The sequence below is a fragment of the Charadrius vociferus genome, unplaced genomic scaffold, assembly GCF_000708025.1.
Source record: "Charadrius vociferus isolate BGI_N301 unplaced genomic scaffold, ASM70802v2 scaffold498, whole genome shotgun sequence".
In the NCBI taxonomy this organism is placed as follows: Eukaryota; Metazoa; Chordata; class Aves; order Charadriiformes; family Charadriidae; genus Charadrius; species Charadrius vociferus.
In genome coordinates this window covers 926070-940042 of record NW_009649588.1, presented here as the reverse complement: position 1 = coordinate 940042, position 13973 = coordinate 926070, and the positions used below count along the sequence as shown (strand labels likewise).

The 13973-nt window shown below is 36.3% G+C and overlaps 1 protein-coding gene across 1 annotated transcript; it reads right to left on the bottom strand.

Annotated features, from left to right (window-relative positions):
* Window positions 1-444: 444 nt before the first annotated feature.
* CMC2 (C-x(9)-C motif containing 2) lies at window positions 445-7011 on the bottom strand. The gene is made up of 3 exons (XM_009890386.1): window positions 6931-7011; window positions 2607-2678; window positions 445-519 (listed from the first exon to the last, which is right to left on the bottom strand). The coding sequence occupies exons 1-3, from the start codon at window positions 7009-7011 to the stop codon at window positions 445-447; spliced, it is 228 nt and encodes a 75-aa protein (XP_009888688.1).
* Between the last annotated feature and the right edge of the window lie 6962 nt (window positions 7012-13973).

The following is a 13973-nucleotide window of genomic DNA, read 5'->3' as shown; positions in this document are numbered from 1 at the left end:
GGTGTCACAACACTACGAAGAGTGATGGAAAAGTCATTCCGTGTTTTGCAAGAATAAAAAAAAAATACACGGTGAAAGAAAAACCACTAAACACAAAGACATAAATGCAACTCAACATAAGGCAGGGAATATAGTAGCCTTGAATACATAATAATCCACAGGCACCGATTCCTCATTACTTTACAGCAACATAACTATGCCAGAACAAAGACTTGCCATAATAGTTTTCTTTTAGAAGTCAAAAATGAAGTTAAATTGTGAATGATCATTTATTTTTTAATTTTTTTCCACATTGTTTGCCTTCCTGGGAATATGTTTTAGGTGCATTTATTTTTTCACCATTTCACAAACCACAGACTGAGCACTGGTGATGGGAAAGTAGTATTCTGTCAACTTTCAACTGAGTGTCCCTGTTGAGATGCAGCTGTCCAACTATAGTACAGCTCACTTCTCCGAGTCTTTGTGAGCATTAATTAGCTTCCGTCGTATCTCCTGGTTCCTGGCCCTGTTTTCTTCATACTGGAAGACAGATAAGGAAATTAAAAGATCAGCTGTTACCATTAAACAGATAAGTCGCATTTAAAAGTGTAGAGAGCGTTTATTACTCAGGAACAGAAACAGTATCTTTGACTGATGCATTAGAAATGCAGTTCTTGTTAATATCTATATATTGGTCCATTTTAACTTTGAAATTAACATTTATTTGATTAAAATACATGCTTCTAAGTTTGAAGTTATTAAGCTAAAGCGTATTAGAACATTCTAATAAAGAAGATTCAGTTAATCTTATGGAGGAACTTAATTATACAGCCATCTTATATATGACAGCTACACTTCACAGAGGAACTAGGAAAAAAGTTGCATCGGTGCTATTCTAGAGCACAGGTCAGGCTTCTTTCCTTTTAAACAATACTGATTAATCTAAGTGTGTCTGCCTTCTGAAACATGAATTTGTCGTCACAGACTTGGTCTATTTTTGATCCTGGTCATTAATTATACGCACAGATAAAGTAGTATACCAAGATGAAAGGAACAAAGGCAAATTTTGGTTGAATGAGGGTAAGGCGTTTTGGGGGGTTTTATGGTTCAACACAGAAATGCAACAAGAGACAGGACTCCAGAGTAAAAGTTCACAGTTCAGATACATGTGTAAGACGACCATACTTTCAGGTATGCCCCTGCACTAGCAAAAGCCTGAAGATTGAAGAGCCTAACCTTCTTTCATTGCAGCCAAAAAGGAAACCTTTTCATGGCTAAAAGAAATGAAAAATTAAAAATCAATGCATGATTTGGTATATATTTCATGAGAAGCAAATTATTCTTGGCCTTAAGTTAGAACATATATTTGTTCAATTTTTCAATAACTGGTATCAAGAATAAAACCCAAGTAACCCACAAATACTCAGTTCTCTATATAATGCAATAAACTACTAAGCAGATTGATTTTAGAAAGGATTTGCAGTTTTTCACTCATTATACTGATTGGTTTATAACTGAAATAATGGCCCAAAACGTTACTTAACATTTACAGAATGCTTAACTTTTTCCCATGCCAATATTTAATTTTTAAAAAACTCATCCATGGTTTTATGTAGAATAAGAACAATGGATCTTTAAAAGCTACATCTGTATCTATTCTATACTTGCGAACAGTCTTTCAGGGGCTTCTTAGTAGTGGCATATCAATGTAGCCATACTTTAAGAAGGCAGACACGTATAGCCATCAAGAACACTGTTTAATGTAAAGGCTTCAATGGAACAAAGGAAAACAAGATTACATGGAAAGAAGCTTTACTTCATTATTTTCCAGATCTGTGCTACAGTTTTTACAGTGGGTGAGGGAAATTCCCATAGACTGACAAAGGGAAAAGAAGGGGCCCAAACTGTCTTGGCTATCATGCACTTAAAAGCTTCCCTTTTAGGACACAATTGTGAAATTTATGTCAAAATTAGTAAGTACAATTTCAAGTTAAACAGTGTGTGAAAAGTTCATTTGTGTGTTCTCTCCTGTAGGGACGACAACCACAAATATAAAAACTAGCTGATACTCTTCTGAAAATATGCCCATTAGCTAGTTAATCTACTTAAACTCCTGGAGTCTTCCATTCCTTCAAACTTGCAGATGTAGTATGGCAATAAGCAGGTCATAAGCAGCAATATTTTCATTTAGGGCCTAACTCAGCAACTCATCAAGTACTTTCAGTCAGCATAACTGACTTCAGTAACACATTACTCATCCAGAAGTGACCGTTACTGCTTTATATTCTATTCTGTGCAAACACCACTACTACCAAAAAATTTAAGAAAAAGATCAGAAGCAACCTGTGAAGTGTCAGTTCCTATTTGCAATATTTGTTTGGTTAAAATGTGTTTGCTTATTTTTCTATATCCAAAAATAGACCATGCTGTTTGTTAAAGCCAGATTTTACCTTAAAAATTTATCAAAAAAATTTAAATTTGGTCTCAATTGCTCACTCCAGAACATGCTTACATTTCAAGGCCTATTTATTGATTTGTACTACTTAGTAAAAAGCAACGCTATTTCTACCCAATGGACTTTTTGTTTATTTATTAACCATTTAACTCATAGTAAATTTATTTCTTACCTCTTTCTTTAAGCACTTCCGCATCTCACGGTCAATATCATTGCAATGGCCAAAAAATTTCAAAATGTTGTGCTGATAAGTTAGGGAGAGAAAAAAAAATTTACAATTCAAAGGTTTCTTCCTCTGAAGCTCTAAATTTCTTAGAAGTCACTTGCATTTTGCAACATATTCTGGTCGTCTTTTCCTTTTCTCTTTTTGTGAAAAATGATGCTTTATAACTTGTTAACTGAGTAGCTAGAAGTTAGAGCTACTCCTGAAACTCATTTGAGCCACTCCTGCCTTGCTGAAAGTTGAAGGTACTCACCGTGTTGTGTAACCAGACTAAAAAAGGATATCTAAGCAGAAGCTATGATGTCTAAATGTAGAACATATATTTTATTGATCTAGGAATCAGTCTTACAACTTTCACTCACACTAGCGTGAATGATGTACAAAATTAAGTAAATATTCTGAACTCCTGTTGTGATATAGAAAGATGTAGGGAGGTCTACAGGCATCCTGGAGGCAACGTCCTCTGTGCTTCAGTTTTCATTATTTCTTTATGACCCAGAGAGGGAAAGGACTTGACACTACATCATCCCAACCACACGAAGAATGTGTTGTCAGTCCAAAGGGTGCAGGCACTAGGCTTAAATGACTGAAATGTTAGAACTAGTATAAAAAATGGGGGATTAAGTTTCTCCAGCTCTTGAGGTTAATAAATAAAATGCATTTACCATCTTTATGATAGAGCTCAACTGTGAGCCTTATACATAGTTAAGTGTTACTTAGTTTCTGAAAAACTGCAAGCATTGTTCTCACAAAGGCACTCCCCAGCTAACCTGATGATATTCACCATAAAAATCTGTCCTCTTAGCCAGGATTTCCTGAAGCAATTTCATATTATCAAGCTTCAAATCACTCTCAGAATGCAACCTTCTAAAAGGACTACTTTTTCAGAGTGATGCTTCCCAACATGCCACATAATCTCAAAGCAGAATCTGGTAGCAGAGCATCCAAACAACTCAGAAGACCCGAAGGAGTGGAGGTTTTAGTAGCTACTTAGAGCTATACAATCAACAGAGACAATTCCACCACTCTTTTAGACAACTAATCAATTAAAAAAAAATACCATGAAGAAGAAAACAGATGAGAATGAAGTAATTTCTGTGCTTCAGAGAGAAACCTATGCACATTTCTGTAGCTTATGAGCAGCTAGATGGATTTATACAAGTAATACAGGAACACTATTAAGAATTTAAACAGTGGATAAGATTTCAGCCAATAGAACATGACTGAAAGTAAGAGTGGGTTAATAAAGATTATGACAAACACATAACTATAGCAGTGCTATAATTAGCTTGTTTATACCTCTCTGCTTTATAAAGGGCACCAGATGACACTCTGAAGTAGTTGCACGTGATAAATGGTCACTTTACTGCAAACTGATCTTGCTTTTACAACATTTTCGTTTTAGCTAATACAGATTTAATTTTGTACTCTATTCCCATACCTGCATGTTAAATTTCAAGGTGAGCGCTCACATTTCAAGGTAACTCCATTCTTACTAGTGCATTCAGTGAGTTGAATCTATGTTTATTTATGCAGATTCCTAAGCTGTCAACTTTTTGGTTCAGATTATGAGGAAAAAAGAACCAGTTCCTCAAAAATAATTATTATACCTATTACAGTGATATGATTGGAAAACAATGTGCATTTCTTTCAGCTGCCACCTATAAAAATAAGTCCCTTTAACGCACGCACTTGGCACCAGAGTGGAGTTGTTAAAAAAAAAAATTCAAAATAATGACATCAAATAGGAATCCCAGTAACCTCTCCTCACTAGATACAAAACTTGATACAATGGGCAGGTTCTAGATTAAGAATAAAGTAAATCAAACTGACTTTTGTGAAAACGTATACACAGGTCACCCAGTTGAAAAGAATACTTTTCTTCATATTGATTTAAATTGTACATTGAGGTTCTTAGGCTATTTTGGCATTATAACAAAACAGCAGGTAGTCAGTGATAACTGATTAAGATCACTAATTTTCAGATTTCAGTAACTTCAATTTTAAAAGAGTATTTCAGTGCTTTCCCCTTGAATTTTGAATGAAACGGTATTGCTTCAAGTGAGTGTGAAAGAAGCCATCTTCACCCTTTCTGTTCTGAGACTGCTAGCACAAATACCCTCTCATAGCTGCGCACAAGACTGACACAAGTACATCCTCTTCATATAAAGATCAACTTCAAACAAAACCAAGAGAATATAATCCTGTACATTATTGCTGCTCCTAATCCCTTCATAAGTCAAACTGGCAATAGATTCCTTCGAATCACTTGCTGCCAAGGAATTCAAGTACACCTTTTAGTTCCAGTTGCCTCTTCAACTCAAAGTAGTCTAACAGGCTACATTATACAAAAAGCTTATGATGCTTGTATATTAACATTCATTTTTATAAAACAAAAAAACCCAAACAGTCAACCTTTAATTTCAAGTAGTAAATGAGTATTTCTGGATTCTCTGGTCAAAACATAGAAAGCTCAACTACGTATATACCAAAAAACAGAACAAATCTGAATGTATTTTCTTTCCTGATTGTCTTTGTTTTCAGAATTATGAAAAATTAATGACAACATTTAAATTTTATATTACCTATAGAAGTTTTATTCTCCTCTTAACTGATAGTCATTTTATTTGGCAATCCTTTTGATACTGTAGTACCTTGTACATTACTGTACCTTGTAATGTACAAGGAAAGTCTTCTTAATTCTAGCTACTGAACACTTGTAGATACATTTTAACATTAAAGTTGTTTCCAAAATAAAATTTAAAAAGTCAACTAAAAAAAAAAGAAAAAAAAGAAAGTCTCTACAATCTCTCAAATTACTTAAAGCTTTTTTAGGCAAATTAAACTTTTACAACTCAGAAGAAAAGCATAACTCTTCCACTTAATACAACTTTCAATTTTAAAGCTTGGGGATGTTTTGTACAAGAACTTTGTATCTTAAGTTTAAAAAAATTTAGACAGTGCATAGGAACAGACAGGCAATGGTATGGGAAGTACCACATATGAGATGGCATCAACAGATTCCAGCATGCTTACATTTCAAGATATTGCACTACAAGTGCCAACAAAAACCAATTAAATGTTGCTGAACAAACCCAATACAGTATACTCATTGCAAGTGAATTTTAGTATTAAAACTCTGCTCCCTTCATTGTTGTAATTTAGAAATCATAAGAAAGTGTGGTACTGCAACAGTTTTTTGATGTTAGTTCAGCTACTTTAAAATCTGCAAAAATGTTTCATGCAAAACACCTTCTCTCACATTTCATGTATTATCAGTCTTGGTTTTCTTTCTATAACAGCTTTTGCAAACAAAAATTTAGAGTTCTGCTCAAGACAGTAAAGCTATTATATGTACTGTGTTAGAAATTATGGATAACTGCACTATGAAAAAATTATAAACATCACATCTGAACATGGAGGTGAAAATATCAAAGATTGCATGTAATGGTGTAAACCGTTGTTTTCACATTCATATTCAACATTTAAATATATTCTTGTCTCAGTGGAAACTATGAAATTGAACTTTTTATGTACCAATACAGAAATATATCTGTATAGAACATCTATTTAGAGTATACGAGAAAACTGGAAAAATAATTAACAGTATTGCAACAATGCTGCAGGTATCTTAGCTTCCATTTCAGAGGCTGACCCTTCTACAGCTAAAGATTTACTACAGAGCAAATTAAAAAAAGACTTTTAAACAAGTGAGATAAAAGTTCTATCTTCTTGAAGCAATGAAAAGCCTTGAGAAACCTGAAGACAGTTTGGTATTTTACATCCTTGGGTAGGTGCCTATTAAGAAGATGGAAGTCAAACAGTAATTCGCACTTGGCTCTCCAAGCACTAAAATGTAAAGCATGCTGCATGGCCGGATCCCCTTCAGCACATTTGCTTATAAATAGACTGAAGCATCTGCCCAGTGGACAGCTGGAATATGGAAATGCTGTGAGCGTACAAAAAGAGGGCATCTGACATTGCTTTTATTATTGTTTTTTTGAGGGGCACACAGTACTAAAAGGTGCAGACATTATTTCAGTTCTTAAAACAGGTCCATACTTGTCACTCTGTAGCACAGGAGATTTTAAGGCATGTTTTATTTCTTAATGAAATCACTGGCAAAATTTTACACACAGTTGTCAGATACCTCTTCATGGCTGTTCTGCCTAGAGGAGGTTTTTCTCTCTATGATCATATAATATTCTCACTAATTCATCTGACACTCATTTCCCCAACCCACCCACTCTTTTCTCTGCTAAAAACTCCTTACCTCCTTGTGACATTTCTTGAGCAGACTGATAACTAGGTTACATTCTTCGGTGTGCAGATGAGGAGACAGGTCTGGATGCATCTTTAGTTAAATTTTAGTAGTACAAGGACAAGAATCTGAGAAAACTTCCACCTGCCAACATTAAAATATGAAAGTATAACTAAAAAGTTTGAGTTAGTCACTTAAGATATTATCACACAATATAATTTTAACAAAATTTATTTTAGATCAAAATGCAGCTTAATATATATCGTTTTTATTACACAGTTAAAGTAATCCAAACCAGCGCATGTCTGTTTTTCTACACAGCCCAAATGTTAAAAGTTAACTACAAGTTTATATTCTCTGCTGTCATGGACATAAGCGTGCATTTGGGATTTAAATTTTCAGGGATTCTCTAGTAACATTAATCTTTCTGGAACTGCAGATTATCTTTTCACTTTCCTACTTCAGGTTTTTTTCTTCCTGGCTTTAAAAAAGGCTAAGTACATTTAATTTTCTTTCTACTTTCTACAAAGATGGATCAGAACAGGAAGCACCGTGATATTTCATTACATCACTCTGAGAACTGACATATTTTTTTAGTTATCTACACGCTTTTTAAAAAATCCTGATCCAAAGCATTGATGATGCTTTAAAAAACAGTACTTAATCAAAACAGTAACGATGATGGTTTTTTTTTTAATTATGCCCAATTGAAATGTCCCTTCCTACAACTTCACACTGTTGCCTCTTGCCCTTTCACTGTGCTCCTCTGAAAAGCTTTTGGGTCTGTCTTCTACATGAATTCCCCACTCCTTCAGATAGTGGAAGACAACATTTAGGTTTCGCTTGAGTCTTCTCTTTTGAACACTAAAGCAGCCTAGCTCCTTTAACCTTGCTGCATATGCTCACTATTCCACCCTGCTGACCCTCTTAGTTTCCCCTTTACTGGACTCGGATTTTTTTATTACTTGTGGTAGCCTGTGGGACCCAAAGATGGACACAGTATTTCAGATGTGGCCCCAAGACTGCCAAAGAGAGGGGAATAATAATTATTTTCCTTGACCTGCTAGCTATGCTTCTAATGCAGCGCAGTGTGCTGTTAGCTTTTGTTGCCGCAAGGGTGCACTGCTAAATCATGTTTCAACTTCAGGTCAACCAGGACCCCCAGGTCCTTTTCTGAAGGGTTCTGTGGGACAGGAGCAAACTTCATTCTAGAAATAAATTTTTTTATTACCCCCCATTAAAAAAAAAATATTCCCAGAAGTAATTTTCAAGATCTTTTGTTGAAAAAGATGAAAGCATCATATGATAGTGGCTGAAATAAGATCACAACTTTGTTGTGGATGATTACTTTACCAGGGAGTGAAGAAGAAGAAAAGCCCAGTTCATACCAGGACAAATGGGCTCACTTTAACAAAATTCTACTTGTATGACCCATACTGCCACTGAATTAAAGAAAGACCTTTTTGCGTTTGTTTACTTAGTATTTTGTCATTCCCTCTCCTCTCAAAGAGATTACCTTTGTAGCTGCAATACATCAGGCACATACCACCACAACTTGTACTAAGTAGCCATCAACTGTTTTAACACTCAAGCTAAATAGACAAGCTGAATACTACTAGCCAGTGATCAGATTTTACAATTGTAAAGTCCCAAAATCCAGCTGCAGTGGTGGCAGCTATAATCCAGACCGCTATTCCTAGAATGCTCAAGTAACATATTTGGCTTGAAGAGGCTTGTACACTAATTTACCCAATATTTCCTGTCATGTGTTCAGCTTAACAAGAGTTACATTCCCACAAGCAAACAAAATTTTAAAAATCCAAATAGATTTAAAAGCCTCTTGAGACCCATGACAATATGTTCCACATAGTGTTGGAAACACACATAGTAATTTCTTTCAAAAATCTCCCCCTTACTATCTGGAACTCTAATATTACACTACATATACTCTTAGCGGAGAAGAAGTTGGAAACCGTACAAGTTACTTAAGCATTCTATTCAACAAATTAACAAATGAACCTTTAGAAATATGACAGCAGGAGCATGACTGTAACAGCAAAGTGATTAAGAACCCTGCTGTGTTATTGCCACCAGCTTTTGATTGCATGCCACACAAAGTCAATATGTTTTAAATTTATCAGTACATCTTTATGATAGCACTAGAGTTAGCATTCCCTTGAGAGGGTGACCTGCTCAATGACTGCGCATTACTTTAACATGTGTGAGCCCAGCTGATTATTAAATCTCTCCATCATTCAGCCTCCGACTGCTCTTCCTAAACCTGTCATCTGAGCTGGGTGTCTCAGGAGAAAGCAAGACTAACGCTCTAGTGAAATAGGTAGCATGTACATCAGCACAGCCCACAAAGTCAAAGGGAGCATTTCAAGGAAAGATTCATTCTTTCTAAACTAAGATTAGTAATCACTGCCATTGTTTACAAACTTAGATAAAGTGGATAAAAACTACCAATGCCAGATTTCACCAATTAAAAGCCAGTGTATTCACCAATTAAAAGCCTTCTAATGACTCAAATTTTCTAATGGCACGTCTTGCAGGACAGATGCTACAAATCAGAGGTGCTAACTGTCATACCAGTTCATAGATCAATACTCCTGAAATTCATTTTCAAATAGCATTCAATACTAAAATCTTTCAAGTTCAATTACCAAGATATGGTACTTAGCTCATGTATGCTACAACGGATTAAAGTAACAAAACATCTTACAGTGGTCATGGAAGGCTTAACTGGAGCCTTTAAGTACTTTTGAAGTTCATGACTGAACAGTGTTATCAGTGCTCAATACTGTATTTATGTTTAGGAGTGTCAGATTAGACAGTGATCTATAAATGGTCAGAGAAGACTAAAATATTTTTGCTGGAGGGGAATGACTCTGATAGAGTTTCAAAAGTAACAAAAACATGTATGAAAAAAGGACAGGATGAGCTATTGGTTTCCTCAGTTTCTTTTAAATAATGTTCTAATCTAAAAATAAAGATAGCAAGTTGCCATCTTCCCAGAATTTAAGTCCATGTGGACAGAAATTTATATAGGTGGTAGGTCATAAGGAATCTAAGCATGAAAAAACACTGGCGGTGAAAATGGCAGAAATAAATTGGGAATAAGCAATATAAATTGCTCTGAGAAAACTACTAACAGAAACGCTGGATAAAGAATGTCAAGACAAACATGCAATTGCTGTAAAAGAAATACTAGCAGTAAAGTAGAATAACAATATTAAGAAAATACAGGAATTGCTTTAGGAGGAAAATGGACTGCAAAATACTAAGCAAACATTAATATCTGAAGTGAGCATTTGGAGAGAAGTATTTAGATGAACTCTTTACATAAAGGCACTGACATATTTCACTAGGTTGCACAAAAATGGTCTGCCCTTTAATGTGTTTTATATGAGATTTCTGAATTCTGCAGTTTTTTCCTTCCTTGTTAAAAATTACACTACATACATATCTAAGGGATTTGATTGAAATCCCTTAAGAACTAATTGCAAATTTCTATAAACTATTAGCCTCTGAAGGTAAAAGACATGCATAAAGACGACTGATATTTCAACTTCCTTAACCAATTTCTAAATCTACACTATCAGAGGATGTTCTACCTTTATGGTTTCCACCACAAACCAGGTTACACACACACACACAAAAAAAAAAAAAAGCCTAAACTTAGAAATTCTCTGACAATGATAATGAATTTCCAATGCTAATATTTTTGTTTGGAAAAATAATACTCATAAAATAATTCCGTGCATAAGCAATCCTGGACACTAAGCATATCAAATTGCTAAAGATTTCCTAACAGCAATCAACATGTAAGTTGTCATGAAGCGATGCTCATCCGTAATTTAAAAGCTGATCTATACACATGTTCAATACATTAAATATTTAACATTAATCTGCAAAAGGAACCTACATGTATTATGGAATTCACAATAAAACTGCAGATACCTAGCAAGTAGGCAGAAACCAAAAGGCTGTCCCAAAAGAGCAGGCAAGAACACTGTATGCATTTCAATCACACTCCTGTTAAGACACCAAAATCCAGGACAAAGTGCTTGTTTCTCTCCACATGCTAGTTTCTCCTCCTGACCTCCTTATGGCAAATAGCAGTAAAAGGACCTAGCTGTGTGGAGAAAGAAGGGGTTTGGTACATTCCTACTTTTGAAAATGAAGCATGAGATCAGCATGTCAGCAACCCAGGGAAGTTCCTTTCTTCTTTTCTCAGAATCTCCCATAAATATGAGCTAAACAGTTCGCTGATGCAGAAGGAAAACTAAATTAGGTAGCTTTAGTCTCGCTGATTAGCTTAATGCTTACTATTTCCATGTTTGGGAGACAATAATGAAAGAAAGGTTTAAACTTAAGATAATTGTTTTCCTAAGATGCTTTTTTCCCCATCTCATTAAAACATGTTAGAAGACTACTTCTTAACCCAAGTTTTGCTAATTTTTTTATTTAAAAAGTTGCACACAGAAGTAATATTTTTTTTTCAAAAGTTTCTAAAGTCAACAGCAAAAAGAACCCCAAAACACAAAACATGAATTCACATATTGCTCAGAAAAATGACTTCTTAAAGCAAAATGCAAATTCTTGTATGCCAACCCTGAAGATGAAAAATTGCATGTGACCATCTACATTGCTAATCATTAAGCTCCTTCACCACCAACACAGAGCTTTCGACAGTACGAAACACGCAGTTGCTGCAAACACTCAAATAATATCCACAAGGCGGCAGCATGACCATGCAAACAGAACACGTGCTAACAGCGGACGGAAGGGCAAACAGATCTGCAAATTCCTATAAAGCCACTGTATCACTCACCATGTGTAACATTTACTTTTGCACTTCATTCACTGTCTAATTTGACTAAACCCAGACATTTTGGGTTTCTCAGTTACATAGTATTGTTCTGTTTGGCTTTGGAGACAAACGCTTACAAACCAACCAGCTCTTTGTTTGCTCAAGTCATGGGTGTTTTCTGTAAGATTATACAAAGTTTTAGCATTAAAAAGGATTCAGCTCCACACCTAAACTGGTTGGTGTTACCTGAAGATATCATTCATGTCACTTCAGCAGAACTTTTACATCCCTGGTATTATCTGTCATATACAATTTATAAATACTTTTGATAATAACAGCTTAGAATACTCTGAAGATCGTTCATTCAGTGAAATGAGAAATAACAGTTGATGAACACCATTTCAAAAACCTAGGGAACTCTGAACCAAGGACTCTGTTTCTAGCTTTCAGTAAAATGGTTAACATCTTCCAGATCAGGATATTGAAGTATCATTCAACGCTGCTATCCTTAAGGTTGTCAGTAGGCACACTGAGAATGAACCCTTACTTTCACATGTTTCCAAGAAATTTAACCAGACACCTTCATTTTGTAATAAACCAAGTTTAGCTAAATCTTATAAAAATTGGTCACAGCCTCTTAAATTTCAGTCTTCAAAATGATGCACTAGTTTTTCAGTATTACTTATTAGCATGGGAGGGAAATAATTTAGACACATACCTAGGAAGATTTGTAAACAGTAAAATAGCAAAAGGGGGAGGAGGTTATGTCTACTTATTTTAAAATGTTTTTACATTATGTAGATTGCATTTACTTTCCCTGAACCTAACTAATAATAATAAACCTTTGATAAATAAGATTCATACTGATTTAACTGTCTTTTTACATGACCACTTTCTGCCAATAATTCAACATCCCTCACATCAGCAAAATGAGTGCTCACCTGCTACTTTTTAGGAGTATCTGATAAAACTACATCATACCTGATTTCATACTTATTAAAGCAAGTTAAGAAGGTGTTAGTCCTACTGGCTAAAGCACCAACTTGAATATCAAGTAATTTCTACAGTTTTGTTTCTGGCTAAAATAAATGATCAAGTAAAGCGCAACAGGACATTTTCACCGCTTGGCAATTATTTAAGGTCATATTCATACAACAAACATGAACATAGTTACAGGACAATTAGTTGAATATTTTTATTATAATATGCAGCGAGTCACACTGCACAATATAGCATTATATCACTCAAGATTACTAAAACAATGATTTTCTATTCCTGTTATATCTACAAAGACAAAAATACACAGTCAAGAATGACAAGACCCAGCCAGTATACAAGTAAAGCATGCTGAAGATGAGGTACTGTCACCCAATTCCTGCTTTGCAGGCTGCTCCTGCGCTTCGGCTGCATCCACCAGGCCAGGCTTCATTTCATTACTATCGCATTCATTCCCTGATCTAGCAGATAAATTTAGTACTGCTAGCACAATTTTCTTGATTACTGTAGAACTGCTTTTCCCCTTCTGAGAGAAAGGGATCATGAGGATCACACTCCCCTGATGAAAAAGACAGGACCTCATCCCTTGAGCAGCAAGACCCCCTCAAGAAAGAGCACTTGGCAGAAAGCAAATACTATTAGCGTAACACAGCTTCGCTATCAAGGGGAAATGGGCCGCTACACTGTTATCGACAGTTATAGCTGGAAAAGAGGCCCACACTGTTTTCAGTCTGTAGATTCCCAGTGCTCTCAGGAGTCCTTGAAATAGTGACGGGACACGCAGAGACACAAGGGGAAGCAAGCTTACAACAGCTGCAATGGAGAGCCCCGTGTTCCCACTCGCAACAGCCCTTTTGAAAGCCTTCCTTGAGCCCTGAAAGAGGATGCGAGGTGAGCAGAAGGTCCCAGAAGCCGGCCCCGAGCTCAGGCAGGGGAGGGCAGGGTTCCCCCAAAGTCAGGCGGTGGGGCCGGGAGGGAAAGCGGCGGGGAAGGCACTTCCCCACACACCCCTCTTTTCCTTTAGGGCTGGAAAGGAACAACGCCGCCCGCTCCAATCTGGCCAAAGCCTCCCCTCTCAGCCGTCCTCGCACTTACTCCAGTCCCCACAGGACGAACCCAGCCAGCTGAGGCCAACACCGAGAGCGCAGGGCCAGGTAGGAGGTACAGGTGACCCGGATAGGCCTCACCGGAAGCTGCCTCAGCGCACCCGGTAGCGGCGGGGGGGGGGGGCCCCGCGCCCCCG

Bases quoted from the DNA above. Each gene is read 5' to 3' on its own strand.
- CMC2 (XM_009890386.1), bottom strand. From the start codon at position 7,011: ATGCATCCAGACCTGTCTCCTCATCTGCACACCGAAGAATGTAACCTA. The intron at 2,679-6,930 runs GTAAGGAGTTTT...CTAACTTATCAG, and splicing joins TCAAGAAATGTCACAAGGAG to CACAACATTTTGAAATTTTT. The intron at 520-2,606 runs GTAAGAAATAAA...TCTGTCTTCCAG, and splicing joins GGAAGTGCTTAAAGAAAGAG to TATGAAGAAAACAGGGCCAG.